The following is a 21,426-nucleotide window of genomic DNA, read 5'->3' as shown; positions in this document are numbered from 1 at the left end:
GACATTTTCGAAACGTATGTTGTTCATATGAACAATATACTAGATTTAAAACTCGTTCATTGGATTCAAATTTCCAATCCAAAACGCATTGTCTAATACATATACTATTGTCCAGATCTCCGATCATTCATTTATCAAATCAATGATATCCGATCTATAACTAATTATGAAACAATAACAATTAAAAAAATCAAATATACAAAACAATTTAATCAATAAATCAAAAAATCCATCCAATGACAATGTCGGATACACTTATTATCAAATCATGTAATTTCAACAATAATTTAAAATTTATCCCTCAAATACATCTCCAAATCCAATCTATCCAAATCAAATCTAATATCGAAAAAAAAACAGGAAAGAAAAGGAAAAAATATATATATAAATGTTTCACAACACATAGCTCCATCGATTGGTTGGACACAATTTATGTCGTCGTAGTAATAAAGTTGGTGTTGTGTTGGGGAAGAGAAAATTGAACGGTCTGATGAAACCCTGCGTGGTCATCTATTCACACGTTGTGCTATATATATAATTGCCTCGACAAGCATATATGACGAGGCAATTTGACGGAGCAGACTGCAGGGAGGAGGAGGAAGCTGCTGGAGAGGTGATTGATATGGAATTAGGTGGTTCAGCGGCGGCGGCGCCTGCATGGCTGCTAGGTCTGATGGCGGAGACATTCTTCTCCGGTTGCGGGGTACACCAGGATCGCAGGAAGAACGAAAAGAACATCTTCTGCCTCAATTGTTGCCAAAGCTTCTGCCCTCACTGCCTCGCTTCCCATCACCCCTCTCATCCTCTACTCCAGGTACATACAATTATATATATGTATCTACATGCTTGCAAGTTGCAACACATACATACTGTATATAATTCTATGTATGATTGTTTTGTTTTTTTATAAAAAAAAAACCCATCAAATTAATCAATTAAATTCCTCGATTCAGCTGCAGTGAACTCGTACATGTGCATCCAACCAAGTTAATTATTCGATTAATTCACTTTGAATGAATTATTTAATTTGTCTTCGAATTTACCGACCTTAAACTCGTCGCTGTCGGAAATTCTTTTCAAGCTACACTTGAATAGATGTTTTACAGACAAATTAACTAAATTACTTAATTAGTTCATGCACTGGATCAATAAGTCTACTAACCATGAATAATTCACCCCATGTTTCATATAATTCTTCTACCTATATTACATTATAATATTTCAGTTTTAATTCCATGTGTAGATAAGTTGATTTGAAAGATTACAGCTGATGGTTAATTTATTCCCATTCAAATGAAAATCATTTTGTTCTGGTGAAATAAATTAAATATTGGGTTTAGGGTAAGACATATATATACATACATGTATGTATATATAATAACAATTGGAATTGAATTTCTAAAAATAGAATAGTAGGAAGCCTGAAATGAGCTTCGTAGAGCTGTTGTTATACCCAAATTCAGAATGGATTATTATGAATATGGATCCACTTCTGTCTGCTTTACAAAGAAATTAAAAGCAAAGGAGCTTCTTCCTCAGCTGTTGCTTTCGTCCATACACACGCAGAGTATGACAGTTTGACCCAAGTCTACTTTGTCTTTATATGCTAATTCAGTAATGTACGTACCCACTCATCCCTCATTTAATTCCTGGAGATCAAGAATTATATAAGGACTATTGATCCTACCTAGCTATAGCTAACTATACTTAATATATATATATATATATATATATATATATCTATCGGAAGATTTGAGGGAGAGTAGCTAGCGTAATCATGTGTATGGAGGAGATGATGATATAAAAAAATTAAATTATATATGAAAATATGGAAAAATAAATGCGTCGAATCGATGGATATGATGGCGCATGGATATATCCCAAACATATCGGTCGATGGATTAATATTGCGATCGATTTCTTTCTCCAAAAATTTAGATGAATGCGTTTGAATGTTATCTTTAGGACATTATATCCAAGGTACATTTGAGAATGAACATTTATTCATATACGGTGTCATAAGTTTTCCGTAACTATGTATGATTTCAACATGATATGAAATTAATTAAATGAATCGGTGCAGGTGAGGAGATATGTATACCAAGATGTCATTAGATTGGACGACCTTGAAAAGCTCATTGACTGCTCGTGCATTCAGGTAGACATTTTTATCAGAATGTTGGTTTTAAATTTGGTGGAACCTGCCCATTACCTGGGCAATTTTACTTTTATTTGAATTTGTTTCAGAAAACCAAGATCTTGTTTATCGACAAATATTTTCAATGTTCTATCTTTTGTTTGTATATCTTGGTTATAATATTTATCGGGTTTCATCATTTGTGGTTGAATAAATCAACTCAGCCCATGTCTACAATATGCACTAAAGCTCAAATGTAGCTAACTTATGGTTGTTTGGCAGCCTTACACAATAAATAGTGCCAAAGTAATATTCTTGAATCAGAGAGCACAATCAAGATCATCGTCTTGCAAGCAGCTGAATGGTTCAGGCAACACTTGTTTCACCTGTGACAGAATTCTTCAGTACCCTTTCCATTTCTGTTCCCTCTCATGCAAGGTCCCCTCCACCTTACCCTACTCAATAATTTCCTTCATTTTCTCACGAATATAATATAAACATATCTTCTGCAGTATTTATATAGACATCATATAAAAAAACATAATATAAATATAGCATTGTATATACTTTGAAGAAAAATAAACCACTCAAGTTTAATTGCTGTCTATTATATTACTGTTGCATGCATGCAGGTGGATCACATGGTCACACGAGGCGAAGATTTGTCTAGCATTTTATGCAGGTTTGATGAATCTGATTTCGCCATCTCACAATTTGAAGGGCTGCATATGGACGGGGGGTCGGATTATGAAGGCCAAATCACTCCGAGCTCCATCTTGGAGTTCGGAGGCTCCCATTACGAAATGGGTAGAGCCGAGAGTTCAGAGGGAGAACCCGGAGTTGTGAGAAGAAACTCCAGGACCAAGAGGGGATTCATGAGTAGCATGGTCTCATTGAGCAACAGAAGAAAAGGAGCCCCGCATAGGTCTCCTCTTTCTTGAATAAGATAATCATTTACCTATTTTTGAGCATCACTTGTTCTATATTATAAATATGTGGCTCTGTATTATTATTATTATTATCATCTATATAATAACAATATCAACAATATAACATGCAATTAATTACTCAATGGATACAGTACTCTAGATTTCCAGTGCTCTATCAGCCAACGGAGATGTATCGGATCGGAGTCGTAACTGGGAAAAATAAAAACAATCTTTCAATCACCACCAAGTTGACAGCGGTTAAGTGGAATGAACTAATTTCTACTATTAATTAATTTATTATGACAGATACGAGAATTTATATTCTTTTTGCTTATTCTTTTCGCTTGAAAATCTTTTTATAACGCAGTTAATGGAAATAAATATGACGTGACATTATTTACTTAAAAAAAGTCTGTAAAGGCGGTTGAATTAATATCATAACGCTATAAACATTAAATAGCGAGACGAGCAGAGGGGAGGCGAGGTGGGGGGGACCGTTTGGTCGTCACCAGACAAGAAAGATAGATTTGATATTGACATGGTGGATCAATACTTTAGATTTCAGGAGATATATAATTTGCAAGTAATTTTTTCGAGGTTCATGTTCTATGTTGATGACCTATAATTATTATAATAATAGGTATATAGATTTTTCTTGGTTAATTTTGTTTATATTTATAATAATAAATATTTTTTTGAGTAATATTTTTTTTTAGTGATTCAAATATTATAATAATAGGTATATAGACTGTTTTGGTTAATTTTGTTTATATTTATAATAATAAATAATTTTTTGAGTTATATTTTTTTTAATGATTCGAATAAGATAAATGTTTCACAAAATCGACGTTTTACAAAATTTTATGTGTTATTGCAAATCATTTTATCGAAGTAAATCATAATCTCACAAAAGTTTTTGTATTATTATAAATTTTTTAATCTAAATAAATCAATGTTTTTTTGTTAAGTAAATGAAAATAAATGTTTTCATGGTCAAAGTAAGGTTGCACCCACCATTAGATAGATGAATTTGTCTTGGCTCCAACAATTATTTGATCAACGGACCAATCCATGCTCTCTCGCACCACCACCAGTCAATAATTCGCACATAAACATAATTATTCATTACTTTTGTACACTGAATTAACCAATCATCAACGATCATCCGGTCTTGGAATTGTTTGAAAACCCACCATTCTCGATATAAATAAGTAAGACAAAAACTCATGTGAGACGGTTTCATGGATCGTATTTTGCGAGACGGATATCTAATTTAGGCCATCCATAAAAAAATATTACGTTTTATGCTAATAGTATTACTTTTTATCGTGAATATTAGTAAAATTGGGAGTATATTTCTTGTGGGACGGTCTCACGAATTTTTATATGTGAGACGGGTCAATCCTACCGATATTCACAATAAAAAATAATACTTTTAACATAAAAAAATAATATTTTTTCATAGATGACCCAAATAAGAGATTTGTTTTACAAAATACGATCCGTGAAACCGTTTCACCCAAATTTTTGTCCTTAGATTAACGGAGATTTAAGAACAATATATTTTCAAAACATAAGAATTTGATACAATAAAATATGCTGCTGTTAATTATATTATATTATAAATATATTCCTACTATGGGAGAATGTATTGAGTACGTAAGATCATGTAGGATCCATAAAATCCAAGTGTTTATGAGTATGGTGGCATCCGTCGTTTTCACGGACAGGTCCTCTTCTAAGTTGGCGGCTTATTCAAACTTCGACTTGACCGTATTCAACTGTTACCATGCATGTGACGTCAAATCAAGGTAATGCAACCCCATCTCTCAATCTCATATTTTACTGGAGTTTATCATTTTGTACCAGATTTCGAGTTTGAGAATTAAATTGTTTGTCTTTTTTGAGGGAAGTCCGCCTAAATTTATTGCCGAAACAAGTGTTGTATTTGTTATTATCGCCGAATGTTATGTCTAACAAGTTGGATTACAGTCCAAATACGCTTATATGTAGTAACGTGTACACATAGAGTAGAGTAGGAGTAGGAGTAGGAGTAGGGCGTAGGCCTGCGCTGAGGATAACAATTCTCATGGAAACATCCCATCCATTCCATTCTCCATTCAAAAAGATGCACAGTTCAATTTCTATGTATATATCGGGTCCCAGCGTTAAAATCGAATGACCTGTTGCAGGAAGCCATGTGAATTGTGATGAAAAGAGCAGATATAAAACCAATCAATCAAAAAGGATATGTTACCATTTTTAACAACTAACCCACTTTGGAACGGATGATTTTTTAAATTTGTTGAAAGAATCGGAGGCTTGTGATCTCCTTTCTTTGCTTCTATGCTTTAGTTTGATTATTTAAATAAAAGATAGAAACTTGAGATATTGTTTTGATGGGTTTTTCCCTCGTATATGGAGGATAAGAAATCGTGCTGAGACATCATAAAATGAATCGACACTATGCTCGACTCTTTCCATCCTATTACAATCCATGAATCACCGCAGTTTGGAAAATTGGTTCAAAACCATTGGTTTGACGGTTCAAAAAAAGCTCGACCCTTTAACCGTAACTCCTTTCTTGACGTTCCGATTACGTTCATGAACAACCCTATTATGCTACCAGTCGTGACGATTCGATATTCACTCTTTAAAAAAAGTGTAAAAAGGTTTGAATATGTTTTATCCCATATATTGTTTATTAAAGAATCAAAGCAAATGTACCTCGGATAATCAAAATGTTTAGCCAGTGACCCCATTTGATGATAGCAAGTTTTAAGGTCTTAGTATATCGCATTTGATTGATCGACAATTTAATTTGGTTTATTGCACGATTAGTTTATGAGAATGAAACGCATTCAAGTTGCTTTCTACACTTCTTTCTTGTTTGAGTTTTTTTTTTTTTTTTTTTCCAAACACTAAGGATCAAACTATAACGCGTACTCAGTAAATGACGTTTTATGCCCAGTCATCGGAACCGTCAAAAAGAGTTATGGCTAAGGACATCTCCAATCCACTGCCACCAAAATAACATTTCATCACACCAAAATAGCATTTCCTCAAAATGGCGTGCAAGGTTCCATGTAGGGATTCTTCTCTAAGTGCAGCTTCATTTTCTCTGCGTCAAAATTGGTGCAGAGCTCTCTTTATATTTTTAATTTTTTTTATTTATTATAAATATTTATATTAAATATTATATGATATTATTATATTATTTTTAATAGTTTGATATTTTATATTTAAATAATAGTATAATATATATTATATTATTTTAAAAATTAGATATCTAATCATAAAAATTAAAATATTTAATTAAAAAAAGTTATAATAGATTTTTAAATAATTTCATAATTAATTCTTACTCGTTCGTTTTGAATAATTTGACGCATTTCTAGATCACCAGTTGTGCTTAGATTCTTATACAAAACTTTATTCTCATCCTAAATTTTAGCCAATTCTATTTATTGTTGATGAATTTCTAGTCTTTTTTGCTCATTTACAATGCTAACAGCTTAATATCATAATTTTGTTGCATATCGGTAGATCCTTTTTGCAATACATTGATTAGCTCGCGATGTCCTTTTTTCATCATAGAAATTAGTTCCGAAACATTTTCTCTCTTTTTTTCTATAATTTGGATTTTTTTTTTACTCCAAGAGGTCGTGGAGATGGAGTTCCACATGCATTCTCATCACTGCTTAATTAAATTAATTGAAAATGAATTTACTGCAGGGGAACCTGATATTAGAGATTCTGGTTCTTGAGTATCCGACTGTGGTGAATCCAAATTTGTGACACGTTATTTGGATACTGGCATCGATGCACTGTCGTTGGCCGAAAATTTCTCCATATCTTTCATTATAGGCCAAACAAGATCAAATTTGAATCTTTTATTGAAATTTTTATCTTGCATCATCAAATCCTTTTGACATCTTCAACTTCACAAAAATATCTTACTCGTATAGAAAATAGAGTTAATTTATTCATGTAAATATAATAACAAATACTTACAATATCTTCTTCACAGGCACCACTCGACTTTAGCTTTTCAATTATACTAACACATCCACGTAATTTTCTAACAGCACAGAGGATAACTTGCACACGGCATTGCAATGATATGATATTGCGTACTTACATATTATTCGATTTGTCGGCATTGAAAGCTTATTCAATGTGACTCCAAAATCGTTTTTTGGATTGGTTTATACCAATGATAGGATTTTGCGAAACGTCAAGATAAACACGACCCAGAAGTTTATCTTTTTCGATAGCGTAATTAGTTGTTCGGAAAGTGGAGTCCATTGAGAATTTATTTGAACAATGAGATTTTTGGTTGTAAATTGTAATATTTATGATTTAATCAACCCACAAGAAGTTTATTTATATTAGGAAAGTGACCTACCAGTCAAAAGCGCATCTAACAGTCAAAACTTATCTACCAGTCCAAAATTATCCATCAGTCAAAAACACATATACCAAACTCATCTACCAGTCCAAAAAGCATCTTCCAAACTCATACACATCTACCAAACTCAAATATCATTCAAAAACTTATCTACCAGTCAAAAATTCAGCTACGAGTCCAAAATGCATATACCAAACTCATATACCAAAATTACTCATCTACCAATCAAAGACATATCTATATAATGTGAATATAGTATCATACTCCAATCTTTAATTGATAATTTATGAGATTAATATGGTCGTTCAAATATTTGAAGTTGTATTTATAATATATTATTTAATTTAATGTCATGTATTAATTTTATTTCACCAATTTTAATTATTTCTATTTCAATTATATAAATTTCAATAATATATATAAAATAATAAAATTAATCATTTAGTGATATGATCGCAATTATTAATGATATAATATTAATTATATCAAATTTAAAATGTAATTATAATTATGTCACTGAATCTAAAAATATACATTTTAAACTAATTAGAATAAAATAAAATAAAAAATATTTTGAGAATATTATTTTTTAGATTAAGATTTGAAGTGGATGGAGTGGATATGAATATTGTATTTTGTGTAAAAACTATACTATTATAAAATAAAATTGTTTTAAAATAAAATTGTAAGTTAAAAATGGAAAAATGGGTCTATCTTTTTTAACAAATTATTCTAAATCGTGGCCATATCTAGTTATTGGCTATTCAAGCCAAGTTGGCCTTCCCAGAAAGGCAGAAAGCCAGACAAAGGTAATCGCTTGGGTCCAAGCCCAATTGCCCAAGCACAAACGTCACCCCACGAATCTATACTTTCCTGACATATTGCTTAAAGAATGACACAAGACCAGTATGACTAAGTAAGATTTTTTAAATATATTGGGAATTGTTCCCATGTAGTTGGAGGGAGATGCAGTCATGAGAAACACTAAAAATTTAGTAGAAAAGTACCTGAAATAAATTTCAGGACTGTTGAAGGGAAAATAAGCATCAATCCAGTGCATATCTACAACACTGGACATTTAAAACACGAGGATTGTGGTTTAACTAAAAACGTAAGGATCCAGGTTATCATTAATATTATTAGACAAAGTAGACAATTGTTAAAGCATTGAACATAGCCATTTATTTGGCATATATACTCCTTAAATCTTGCTGTTCTGTCGTTGATGTGTCTTTGTATGCCACCTAAAAATGATATGAGGATCATCACAAGGAACTAACACCACAAATTCTGGAAGAACACGTACAGTATCTTATGGTACAAATGTTGGATATTGATTTGAAGGTTTTGAATATTAATGACTAAACTGGAAGTGACATTCTGAAGAAACTAACAACCGGCCAACAGCCAAGACAATCGCGTGACAAGTTAGAAAAGACTCTCGTAACGAATCAGGAAAGTTAAAGTGTTAAATATTTCAGCTAAGACAAGCCGCGGATGAGGAAAGCAGAATTTCAGTTAAGAAAACTTCAGAAATTTGCATATACTGTTGGAATGTAAGTTTTGTTTGATTATTTGGTTTCATGGTTTTTCGTGTTGCTATTCATGTAGAATTTAGAAGCTGCGGATTGGTGATAATTGTTGATACTTTATTTAAGTACCTAGCTGCCACTAGCAGCTTTTGGATATAGGAAGAAAAATTGTATCAGTTGATATCGAGTAGTGAATTCCTCTGTGGGAGACATAGTTGATCAATCTCAATGAATGTTCCTTTGGTGCAGGCTAGCAGTGAACACCCATTGGCGAGGGCGATTCTTGAATATGTCCATCATTTTCACGAATTTGATGAACCTAATACTACAAAGAATGCTCAAACCCATAGGTTGGAGTCTTAAGTCCTTTGGATGGCTTCTTGGTGCATCAGATTTTTCTGCTTTGCATGGACAAGGTGTCCAGTGCTTTCTTGATGGGAAAAAGATTTTGGTGAGTTTTTTAACGACAACAACATATGTTTAACCTAATGAAGAGGGAAAGGATTTGAATACTCGGGGAGCATAACTTCTGTGTTAATCAAAGGTTGTATCCGTTTAACAGGTTGGAAATCGGAAGCTGATGATTGAAAACTTGATCACCATCCCAGACCACGTGGAAAAATTTGTGATGGAGTTGGAAGAAACTGCCAAGACTGGAATACTTGTGGCCTACGATGATGATCTAATTGGCGTTCTTGGGTTAGCAGATTCACTAAAGCGGGAAGCTGCTGTTGTTGTGGAGGGCCTCATGAAAATGGGTGTCAAACCGGTAATGGTTACTGGTGATAATCGGAGAACAGCCAGAGCTGTTGCAAAGGAGGTTGACATCATAGCTTTGAGTCTTCTCCTTTCCCCTGTCATCGAGGACTTACTTTACCCCATTTGCAATTTATGAATGCATTATGCTCCATTCCCCTCTCTAAATCTCCATTTCGACGCAGATTGGCATTACAGAGGTGAGGGCAGAGGTGATGCCTGCAGGAAAAGCAGATGTGATTTGCTCATTAATTACAGAAAGGTGGAAGTGTGGTTGCAATGGTGGGGGATGGCATTAATGATTCTCCTGCCTTGGCAGCTGCAGATGTAGGTATCCGTATGGCAATTGGGGCCGGAACAGAAATCACAATTGATCGAAGCAGCTGACTACGTGCTAACGAGAAGCAATTTAGATGACGTACGTGATCACTGCTATTGATCTTTCAAGGAAGACTTTCTCCCGGATCAGATTGAATTATTTCATTGCTATGGGCATATAATGTCATTGCCATCCCGGTTGCTGCTGGGGTCCTATTTCCTTGGTTAAAACTCATGTTGCCGCCTTGGATAGCTGGTGCGTGCATGGCCTTTTCAAGTAAAAAGCAACATTTTTTTATACTAAATGTAGAGATTGAATTATACGTTTTGGACGACTTGAAAGAAATTAAAACTTTATATACTCGATCAAATAAACTTTTTATTTTATCAAATTAAAAAATATTATTAAATATAGAAATTGAAGTATATGCTTCAGACGAAAAAGGAAAAAAATTATATAATTGAGACTAAAAAATTTCTTCTTTGGAAGTTGGAAGGGAAATATTTCTTCAGGCTTAGAGTGTGTTTGGTTGAACAATGAGTAAAATCAATTTTTTTTAAAGTTAGTTTTTTTAAAAAATAGAGTGTTTGGTTAGAAAAATCGTTTTGAAAAAAGCACTTAAAAACTATTTTTTAGAAGCTAAATTTAAAAACATTTACTTGTTTTCTTTAAACTACAACGTAGTATCCAAACTCAAAACTAATATTATATATTATTGTTGTAACTCGAGTGGATCAAGAAAAGGAATCCGTCAAAATCTTGGAAAACAAAGAGCAGATTTGGTACGTTACTTGCTCAAAGTCAATCCACCCTTTTGATCATATATATTCGTGTTTGTTGACTTCACCAACCCACATCAGATATTTATGCCATCGATATATATTATATTCTTCCAAGAAAATCACTGCTCTCGTTGTACATTTATTTATCTAATTAATTAACTATACTAATTTTTCTGATGTGAAATGATTCAGCTGTCTTGGAAACAAACAACACGGCTACACCATCGTTCTTCATTGCCTCATATGAAACCAATAAAAGAAACATGCGAGAATTTTTTCCGGTCAAAATAAACAGCTGGACTTGCTGCTAGATACGCTAGGAGGTCATTTTCAGAAAGATATTTGTAGCTCCTAGCGTGGTTAAAAAAATTATAATTGCCAGCAACGCCCCAAATCACCTTCTATCTAAAAGTTACATGGCCACACTACGAGTATTGATGACGCTCGGGTTGATTGAGTGAGTTAGGTGAATAATCTATCGAGCAGATATATATAATTTTTCTTGTCATGAACAATGATTTGTCATATCAATGATTACAAAATATGGTGATCCATAATCATGGGGCCCGCTCTTAGCTCTTCGTGGTCGGGCTGGGTAGAAAAGAATCTACTTGGACAGTTCTCGCTGATGAACGAGTAAGGTGAGTCCGGGTCGGATGACTTGGAAATGTTGAGGGGAACAAACCCCTCGATTGATGGTAGACATAGTCCACAATCACTTAACTTAATCTTTTTGGGTACCCTGCCTTGCCTGGTCAAGGAAAACTCCAAAGTACTGCAAGTGCCCCAGATGCCAAGGGTTTCCCTGCCTGCTAGACACTTTTTCTAACCCAGGAAGTATCATTCAACCAGAGCTCGCCAGAATAAGAATATGAACCCCGAGCTTTGTGTGAGTTCATAGTGGTCTGATATGTTTAATGGGTTGCTGCAAGGCCGATGTTGTCTAAACATGTTACTCTTTCTTTATCCAGGTTGGTTTGCACCCGGTCTATTCTTGGCTTCTCGGAACCAACTCTAACTGGTCCTGCTTTGGTCCTCCTTTCATGTCCGAGTCCAAGGATGACTCGAGCTCTTTTTAAGGCATCACACACATATATATGTATATACTCTTGTCGTAGTATACTACGATTCTCGTGATGCATGAAATATTATTTTATGTAATTAATTATTAAATTTAATAAAGTATGAACATTTGAATGATCACTTAAATCACGATATTATATAATGAATATATTTAAATTTTAAATATTATTATAAAAATTATTATATCAAAAATGTTTATACCGTTTGAGATAACACTCAAATGAGGAGAACAATCTTTTACTGTCAAATTGAATATTTTATCATTACATTCAATATATTGGTTGATTGGAATTATTATTAATAAAAAATAAACAAATATATTTAAAAAATCATATGTTATTTTGTCGTTGAAAATTTTAAAGAATAAATAAATAATTTTCAAAAAGTAAAAATTTTGTCATTATCAGATGAATAAATTTTGATTAAAAATTAAGACATCGTTTTTGTGTGAAAATAAGATTTAACGTCGTTGTATCATTTAACATTTAGTTTGAATTTTATAATAATGAAAGTTAAAATTCGCAATTTAAATGATTTGTATGTGGATTTTGTTGCATAGATTTTTATAATTAGATATTCTATACATAAAATTATTATTTTTATTAAGGTTTTTTTTAAAAAAAATTTTAAAAGATACACAAAACTTAACAATTTGTCAAAATATTATACAAATTTTTCTTCAAAATTTATAAGAAAGAGGTACTTATGGGTTGGGGTTTGAAATCTCGTAACCTCATTTTGATTTTTCAAAGTTCAAATTAATTGAAACCCTTAGTGTTTTCCAAACTTTTCTTATAAAATAAATTATAAAACTTAATATCATATAAAATTTTATATTTTAGAGAGTGATAATAACTTAATATATAAAAGTAACACAAATTCAGAAAAAATTCAAATTAAATGAACTGTTATAATCAATGCAGATATTTAAATGTAGTTTATATTTTCAAAAGATTTAAAATTTGAATTTTATAAAAGAAATCCAAAAGACATAACATTTAATAAATTATTCATTACATATTTATTATTAAATATTTAATACATTATTATCATTTATTTTTTTAGCAAATATATCGACGACAAAGCATTCCCATTGATTGTCAAGGGGGTTAGAGTATTGATTCAGTCAACTTTGGCAGTATTTTGAGTAATTAACAACTACGACACATAAATTCTCAGTCGTATTGGACCAAGAATTAATTGCTGGAATGGTGCTGCCTCTTGCGAGCTGTTCCCACTCGTTCTATCTGATGATATCATAAAGGATAATGTTTAGCTACCAACTTTATCCCAGCTTTAGGCACACATGCATATACATACATGATACATACATATATATATGTATGTATATGTATGTATGTATATATAAGCGTTGGTCTAAAGGCGGTGGATATGTTTGTATCATTAGGTATATACTTGAAGATCGATCGACCCAGAAAGAAATATGAGTAACGACCAAACACTAAAATGTTATTCCGATGATCAGTGGTGGGATTTACAAGATGATCATCATCCTCATGCCGAGTTTCTGCTGCTGCAGAATTATCAGATTGCCAGCACTCCCCTTGATCACGATCATGCAGGCAGCCACAACGCCAAATTATTCACCGGTGCCACTCAATATCCTCAAACTGCCAACGTGCAGTATGAATATCCCATCTCCAGCACTACTATTTCCGTTTCTCCAGAAAATTTAATGAATCGGCCAACACAAGTACTGACCAGTCCCGCGAAACCAAAACGAAGGCGGGGAAGAGGCGGCACAATGGCGACCACCACTTTTCTCAATTCGACCATCACGAATTTCAGGGAATTGGTTCAACAACATACGGGAATGAGCAGTACCAGTACACCACCTTCTTCTTACTATGCCAGCTGCGACCAGAAAGGCCCGATCACGCTTTGCTTCTCTAATTATTCCTCTTCATCGTCAACTTCTGAATCGGCTCCTGGGTTTATTCATCGAAACCAGTAGTTAGCATGTCGATCGCAATTATAAGGAACGGGTTGTTTCTTGTTTGTACATGGACGACTTCGATCGGGTGTGTATCAGTCTGGGTTAGTCAGCTTTAGAATATCAACAATACATATGATCCAATGTATGTATATATCAAAGATGTCATGCATTTTACTGAATTATGAAATTTATGGTTGTGGCTGTTGAATTATTTGAAAACAAAAATGATTATTCTCATCGATCATATAGCAAAAAAGGATGTTTTTGTTAAATTTATGTTTTCTACCCTTCGTTTATACGGTTCGACTTTAACTACTTTCATGCCTAAATTGTGTGTATCTTTTTAAATACCCTACGTAAAATAATTTGTTGTTTCCACTGTCTTGTATAAAGTATGTTCCCAAAAAAATATGTCACAAAAGTTTTCATTTTATTACAAATTAGCTTCTTTCACAAGTTTTCGAAGTTGGGTTTCTTGCGCTAACTTTGAATTTTTTTTTGTGTGGCTTTCGGCCCAATTTCGTCAGAATGTTTACGTGAGATTGGAAAATATTGATTTGATATCGAAAATCATTAGCTAGGTTGGTACCACCTCCACATTAGCAATTTGACAAAAGTAACCGAATATTAAACGTTATTGTACAAAAATCAAGCTTCGAAAATTTAATGGATCCAAAAACAAAGTTGGACTAGTTAGTTGACTAAAAAATGATTTTTTTTTCCTAATTTATATATAAAGAATTTAATGACGTTCAATAAAATAACTTAATTGAAAGTCATTAAAATTCTTTGATATCAAAGTGTAATTAGTTAGCGCTTTTTTTATCATACGCACACTACGATGATATTTGAGCAAACACAAAAACTCCTCATAGAAGGTCTTACGGGTAAAATTTATGAGACATATCTCCAACCCGAACCGATCCATGAAAAAAATATTATTTTTATGTCAAAAATAATATTTTTATTACAAAGATAGATCTAGTCAACTCATCTCACAGATATAGATCCAAGAGACATAAAACTAATTTTGATCAATTACTAACTTATATATATTTTTTATTTATTTATTTTTTTGAATGTTTTACTTTTTTACTTTGCGAAATCCCGAGATCCACGATTTATCGCATGTTCTTCAAATGATATTCGACTTGTTAACTTAATAAGGTGGATGTATGACACTATTAATTGGAGTTTAACCAAGTCAATCCGCAAATGAGAAAGACTTTGTATACATGACTAAGTACAATATTTACTTTTTGTTTTGTTTTCTTTTCGAAAGATTTTAACATGTTAATTAGTCAAGTTCAACAACACATGCAAGTGCTAGCTGGACTCACCCTCGGACCATAATACGTGTTCACACAATTTTATACTTTCAACTACTCTCGAGTTTAAATATAACATGGAATTTGTCACTGTCGGAAATGGATCGAAGTCTACAAATTACTTAATTATGGTAAAGTTAGGGTCGTAGTTTGAAAAAAATTTCACCATAGGCTGAATGATCCGATAAAAAAATAACACTCACGAAACATTTAATGATAACTATAAATATTACATAGTTACAAGAAAAAAAACTACTGAAGATGTCATGTTTCGGAGATAATTCTTTGATATTGGAAAATTTGACATGGAAAACTTTTCCCTGCGAGACTTTTGCGGACCTGGAGATTATAGTACTACGTACTTCAATATGGGAAGCAACTGCTGCTAGGAATTAAGGATGAATCTTGGAGAGATATATATAGTTAGTGCTACAAAAACTTGTAGTAATACGGCACAGGAGATATCATATTACTTCTCTTTAGTTAAGAAGAAAATTCGGTGAAAATATCTACTGTCTCCCGTTTTTGTATTTGTTCAAGATCTTTTTGAATAAAATGTAGTTTTGTTAGAGTGCAGAAGAAATGATTTTGAGAATACACTTTTAGCTGAACACATACTAGAAACGTAATATGGCAAAACACGTTTATTGTGATGACCAAACTCTTACTAGCTAACACTAGCTAACAAGTTGCAAGAAAGGGAAAAGAGAGTCTGTCATATTCTTCAATAACAGATAATATTATATCATAGTATGTTTATACATCTTTCGGAGTATGTAATATGAAACAAAATCTTAAGTTTCAAGTTCTCTCTCCTTCTGATAATTGGAAGGAGGGAATTGACTGATCAAGGTCCCCCTTGATCCGCGGTGATATGTACACTTGCAGAAACCGTTGTCTGCGATTGAATCACTACTTTGTTACTCGATATGTTTCTCAAAGCATGGACTGGGAAAGAGGTGGCGTCATCTGCGATAAATGTGTAATATGCACGCTTAATAAGGTCTGGAAACACCAGCGCTGAGTTGAAATCTGCCTCCCATAAGCTATTGTTTCCTTGCAAGATTCTTCTTGCAATTGTTGATCTAAGATTCATCCCATTCACGTTATTCCCATCAATCACAACCTGATCAATCTGCTTGAAAGCGCCATTCGTCTGATCTAATTGCACTGTGTCGATTCCCTTGTTGGAGCCAGTGAACATGTTATCCACTATGTTCACTCCACTCACCACACCCTTCATGGATTTGAACACAACGTATGCATCGCCGAGGAAAAAACTATTGGATATGGTGAGTTGCACTGGATCTTCGGCAACAATGCCAGTATAATCTAAGTAGGAATTCACAATCCGTGTCTGTGCTAATCCTGGGAGTTTAATATAAATTCCTGTTCCACCAAAACCAGTGGCCTTGTTGTAGCAATGGACTGCGGTTATGGTGTTGGCTTGACCGGAGAGCATAATTCCTATGGCCGCAGAAAACACAACGACATCTGTGATTGAATTATCATTTCCAGCCAGTTCGATTCCTATGCCTGTAACGTTCCTCTCAGCAGGATCACCACCAGCGGTGATGTGTTGTCCCACAGTTGAATGTCTGATAGAGGTTTCGTGGCCACCTTTTACAGAGACACCTACTGTACTAAAATGGGTTATATAACAGTTGTCAATATTTATCCTCAGAGATTTAACTACTTGAATTCCTCCACCGCGATAGTTACAATTCAGGAAAAGATCTCGTAGTGTCACAAACTCGAAGTAATATTCCGAATCTGATCCATTTGTCGAGGCAGCAAGTGATAAGTCTATCAAATAGCTGTCATTTGGGAATTCGTTTGATGCCATTAGTGACCCTCCTTGAATCTGTTGTCAAATATGCGTATATACTTTATATTCATATCTGTGATCGGGGGATCATTAATCAGATTAAAAGAAATTTCATGCAAGAACTACTCACAAACAAGTTTCCTCTTCCAGGGACAGGGAATTGGATCGGACGACTGATCAAGTAATTGCCACCATCAAGATCAATGCGCGCGCCTCCAAGATTCACAATTCCATTAATCAAGAACCCACTACCCGGTCCGTTAAGTGCATCAGATACAGCTGCAATAATAGCATTCGTGCTGTCTGTTTTCCCTGTCGGGTCTGCTCCGTAAGATGTCACATGATATACATGAGTAGTTGATGCATTAGCCTGCTCCAAACAACAATTATTGATCATTAATCATCGGCATACATCATATCAACAAACTAGAGTTCCGATGATTTTTCTTGCTGCTTACTGTGGCCAACGGCGGCGAAGCTTTATGTTTTGGCACGTGATGGCGTCGATTAGGAACATGTCCACTGGAAATTATATTTACATCAACCTTGGGGTGTGCATACACTTGTGTTGTAATAAAACTGACAAATCCAATTACAATCATAAGCTGCAAGAAAATTGAATTCTCCATTCTTCCAATCATCTCCCTCCCTTGCATGCTGCCGACGCAACTCACCACAATGTCGAGAAACTGGAATAATTTTCGTCAGTGTTGATATATACACGTACACACCACAAGAATTTCTCTTGGTGTTTAACTTTTACAATGTCCTAAGAAAAAATATTTAGTCATAATATATGACTCATACACACATGCTAATAATTTCACTATCCAACAATACGTTAAACCGATGAAGAACGTAAAATATGAATATTTATAACATTAACGTTTTGTAACACTTGAGTCAAATGTTTGACACAACAAATAAGGTAATGAAATGATAACTAGGTGGAAATCAAACTTGGTCATGAGGCAAACACCAGAGAAATATTAAATCAGAGAATTTCGATACCTTTGTTGTATTAAAAGTCAGCTGAAATTCCGTCAATTCAAATAAAATCCAACTTTCAACATGTACTGTACAGGTATGTGCATACAAGAAAGAATATTTGCTTTTCCTTCTGTCAATTGACGAACATTTCCTTTATTACTTGTAGAACCGTAAAAAATTAATGGGAAATCCTAGCAAAGATTAATTTGTTATATTATCAATTTCCCGGTTGAAGAAAAATATCCGATTCTCATATTTTAGCTCGTTTCTGTTGTTAGAATCTTGAAATATATATGATATATGAGGTATATATAAACTTTATCACCCAAATTGGTAAGAGTTTGCGTTTTTCTAGCACCACCATCCCAACAGAAAATATGACATTTAAGGTCCGTAATGATCTCCTTATCATCATTTTTGATTGATTGAGAAGCATTCATGTGAAATTTGAGATAAATTTGATTGCTAGTCGGCAAATGGATATTGTTCTTTTTTTTTTTTTTTGCGACAAAGGAGCTGAGGAGTCGAGACTCCGGAAGTTGGAAAATCAGTGTATCTCCTTAATTAGAAATTATTTTCTAATAAAACAATGACATATATATAATTATTAACAATGAATGAGACTCTTTAATTAGAGGAAACAATAATATCTTGTCTTGTCTCGGTACATTATTATATGCCTCTACAACAGAGAGAAGAGTTGATACATAATCTTATGGCAAAAACTTATGTGAGACGGTCTCACGGGTATTATTTGTGAGACGGATCTCTTATTTGGGTCATCCATAAAAGAGTATTACTTTTTATGCTAAGAGTACTATTTTTTATTGTGAATATGAGTATTGTTGACCGTCTCACAGATTATGATCCGTGAGACGGTCTCACATGAGACTCACTCTAATCCTACGGCTACCCTCTCTGGAAATATTCAAAATTTGACAATCTGCGAAAGTTTAATTTATTGACCACAACCGATTGAAAAAAATTTACTAAAAATTAGAGCCTCCTGAAGTTATCATGCTCCTTGATCCGCAGTGATGAAAACACTTGCAGGAACTGGTGCATGCGGTTGAATCACTACCTTGTTACCTGAGATGCTTCTCAGTACATGGATTGGGAAAGAGGCGGCGCCTGTGATGAATGTGTAATCTACACGCTTGATGAGGTTGGGAAACACCAATGCTGAGTTGAAATCCGCCACCCATGAGTTACCATTTCCTTGCACGCTCGTTCTTGCGATGGTGGACTTCAGATTCATCCCATTAACGTTATTCCCATCGATCACAACTTGATCGATCTTCTTGAAAGTCCCATCTTTTGGTCTAACTGAACAGTGTCGATACCCTTGGCAGACCCAGAGAACATGTTGTCCACGATGTTCACTCCACTCACCACACCCTTTATCGATTTGAGCACGATATAGGCGTCTCCGAGGAAAAAGTTGTTGGCTATGATGAGTTGCACCGGGTCTTCAGCCACAATGCCTGTGAATCGAAGTAAGAATTCACTATCCGTGTCTGTGACAATCCTGGGAGTTTGAGGTAGATTCCTGTTCCACCGAAACAGATGGCCTTGTTGTAGCAATGGACGTCAGATATGATGTTGGCTTGACCCGTGATCAATATCCCAAGATCAACGTTGGTTGACTTTTCGTTCCCTAGTAGTTCGATTCCAGTGCCCGTGAAGCTCCTCTCGCCGGGATCACCTCCAGCAGTGATGTGTTGCCCAAGATAGGAATGTCTGATGGAGGTTTCGTGGCCGCCTCTTACTGAGATACCGACGGTGCTAAAATGGGTCATGTAGCAGTTGTCGATGTTGTTTCTCAGAGATTTAACTACTTGAATTCCTCCACCCCGGTAATTAGAGTCCAGCAACAGATCTCGTAGTGTTACAAATTCGTAGTTATATTCTAATCGGCTGGGTGAGACGTGTGATAAATCTATCAAATAGCCGCCATTTGGAAAAATGTTGGATGCCTTCAGTGACCCTCGGTGAATCTGTCGCCAGAAAAATCACCAGTAAATCCAAAATGAGCTATGTAAGTTGATCAAGTTGGGAAAAAAAAGTTGTTCCAAAAATTACTCACGAGCAAGTTCACTCTTCTAGATACAAGAAATTGTATGGGACGACTGATCAAGTAGCTACCACCATCAAGATCAATCCGTGCTCCACCAAGATTCACAATTCCGTTCATCAAGAACCCGCTACCCGGTAGTTTGAGCGCATCGGATATTGCTGCAATAATTGCATCGGTGCTGTCTACTTTTCCTGTTGGATTTGCTCCATAAGCTGTCACATGAAACACCTGAGGAGCTGCCGCATTAGCCTGCACACAGCACATTACAATATGCTCGTCATGATCATATCGACAATCAAATCGGTGCTCAAGGATTTGTAAGGCACTTACAGCACCCAATGCAGAACCAAACCCGCTTGAAGTTGTATCATAATTACCATCGCCTTTTGCCAGCAAAGCATTTAGGTGGTCATGCCCATACACCGCCTGTACCGTGATGAACTCAGCCAGAGCATGGCTCTTCTCGAGTTCTCCATTTCTTTGGCTTGGGAACAGTCAAGGGACTTTTCGTCAATATCGATTTATACGACATGCACAATTATATGGAGAGTGCTGACATAGCTTGCTAGCAACTTAGTAGGTTAGAAAAGGTAGAAATACATAGAGATGTTAAGAAATTTGATTAACTATAGCCCACGGAAAGAGAGGGCACCAACTGAGATTAAAGGAGAGATCGATTCTAACGTGTGATTGTAAAATCATGTGCATATAAATTAATTCATGAATCATTGCTAGAAATCACTCTAATGACGATCCTCAAGCAAGAATCGTGCGTAAACTAATTATACCAATAGAGTAGCAATCATTTTGGATAGTTGGTTTTGTATATAAGTCATGCTAAAAAAATCAATACAAAAATTCAATTTATCAAAATCTCACGAACTAATAACAAATCATCATGATATAATTGTTGCAAACATCGATGTACGATATATTTGTTATATCTTTAGAATTATTCTATTTGAAATTTCGGTTTTTCGTTTTTATTAATAAAAAATCGAAATATCCAAGAGATAATATGTTTCGTCACCTCCTAATAAAGCTCGAGCCGAGCATTCATGATGGAGTTGAAGAAATGTGATACCCTCATGGATAAAGTCTTCAAACTCGGGTTTTCGTAGCTTCCAGAACAACCATCGGTTTGTTGCGTCACTTCTTTATTTTCTTCTGTTAAGTACTTCTTTTTTGTTATTTATTCGATATTGTGTTAGTTATATTATGGTTTATATCAGTTAGATTTAATTAATTTGAGGCTTAATGCATGATTTTACCCAACAATTTTTATACCCAATGAGCA

At 34.4% G+C, this 21,426-nt stretch overlaps 4 protein-coding genes and 1 long non-coding RNA gene across 7 annotated transcripts; 3 read left to right on the top strand and 2 right to left on the bottom strand.

The window, feature by feature from the left end:
* Positions 1-466: 466 nt before the first annotated feature.
* LOC140835998 (protein RGF1 INDUCIBLE TRANSCRIPTION FACTOR 1-like) lies at positions 467-3,079 on the top strand. Its single transcript, XM_073201412.1, has 4 exons — positions 467-814; positions 2,084-2,158; positions 2,420-2,575; positions 2,770-3,079. Exons 1-4 carry the CDS (start codon positions 557-559, stop codon positions 3,076-3,078), a joined length of 798 nt encoding a protein of 265 aa, XP_073057513.1. The 5' UTR covers positions 467-556; the 3' UTR covers position 3,079.
* Positions 3,080-9,609: 6,530 nt separating this feature from the next.
* On the top strand, positions 9,610-10,247 carry LOC140836147 (copper-transporting ATPase RAN1-like). The gene is made up of 2 exons (XM_073201558.1): positions 9,610-9,829; positions 9,951-10,247. Exons 1-2 carry the CDS (start codon positions 9,638-9,640, stop codon positions 10,062-10,064), a joined length of 306 nt encoding a protein of 101 aa, XP_073057659.1. The 5' UTR covers positions 9,610-9,637; the 3' UTR covers positions 10,065-10,247.
* A 5,046-nt stretch (positions 10,248-15,293) lies between these two features.
* LOC140835997 (uncharacterized) lies at positions 15,294-16,309 on the top strand. The gene is made up of 2 exons (XR_012118961.1): positions 15,294-15,379; positions 15,944-16,309. It is a non-coding gene; the product is annotated as an uncharacterized lncRNA (long non-coding RNA).
* Positions 16,010-18,317, bottom strand: LOC140835995 (polygalacturonase QRT3-like). 3 transcript variants are annotated; one of them, XM_073201409.1, is made up of 4 exons: positions 18,074-18,317; positions 17,521-17,751; positions 17,193-17,432; positions 16,010-17,098 (listed from the first exon to the last, which is right to left on the bottom strand). In XM_073201409.1, exons 2-4 carry the CDS (start codon positions 17,716-17,718, stop codon positions 16,082-16,084), a joined length of 1,455 nt encoding a protein of 484 aa, XP_073057510.1. In that variant the 5' UTR covers positions 17,719-17,751; positions 18,074-18,317; the 3' UTR covers positions 16,010-16,081. The 3 variants fall into 3 exon arrangements, with proteins under 3 accessions (XP_073057510.1, XP_073057512.1, XP_073057511.1); XM_073201411.1 differs by lacking the exon at positions 18,074-18,317 and having other exon boundaries at positions 17,521-17,703; positions 17,737-17,750; XM_073201410.1 differs by lacking the exon at positions 18,074-18,317 and having other exon boundaries at positions 17,521-17,774.
* A 639-nt stretch (positions 18,318-18,956) lies between these two features.
* Positions 18,957-20,357, bottom strand: LOC140835994 (polygalacturonase QRT3-like). The gene is given in 4 exon segments (XM_073201408.1): positions 18,957-19,366; positions 19,369-19,542; positions 19,545-20,049; positions 20,139-20,357. Coding segments are annotated over 4 exon segments (1,086 nt in total). The 5' UTR covers positions 20,247-20,357; the 3' UTR covers positions 18,957-19,067.
* Positions 20,358-21,426: the final 1,069 nt, after the last annotated feature.

Source organism: Primulina eburnea, chromosome 7, assembly GCF_022965805.1.
Source record: "Primulina eburnea isolate SZY01 chromosome 7, ASM2296580v1, whole genome shotgun sequence".
In the NCBI taxonomy this organism is placed as follows: domain Eukaryota; kingdom Viridiplantae; phylum Streptophyta; class Magnoliopsida; order Lamiales; family Gesneriaceae; genus Primulina; species Primulina eburnea.
Note: the sequence above shows the minus strand (reverse complement) of the source record. Positions and strands in the feature narration are given on the sequence as shown.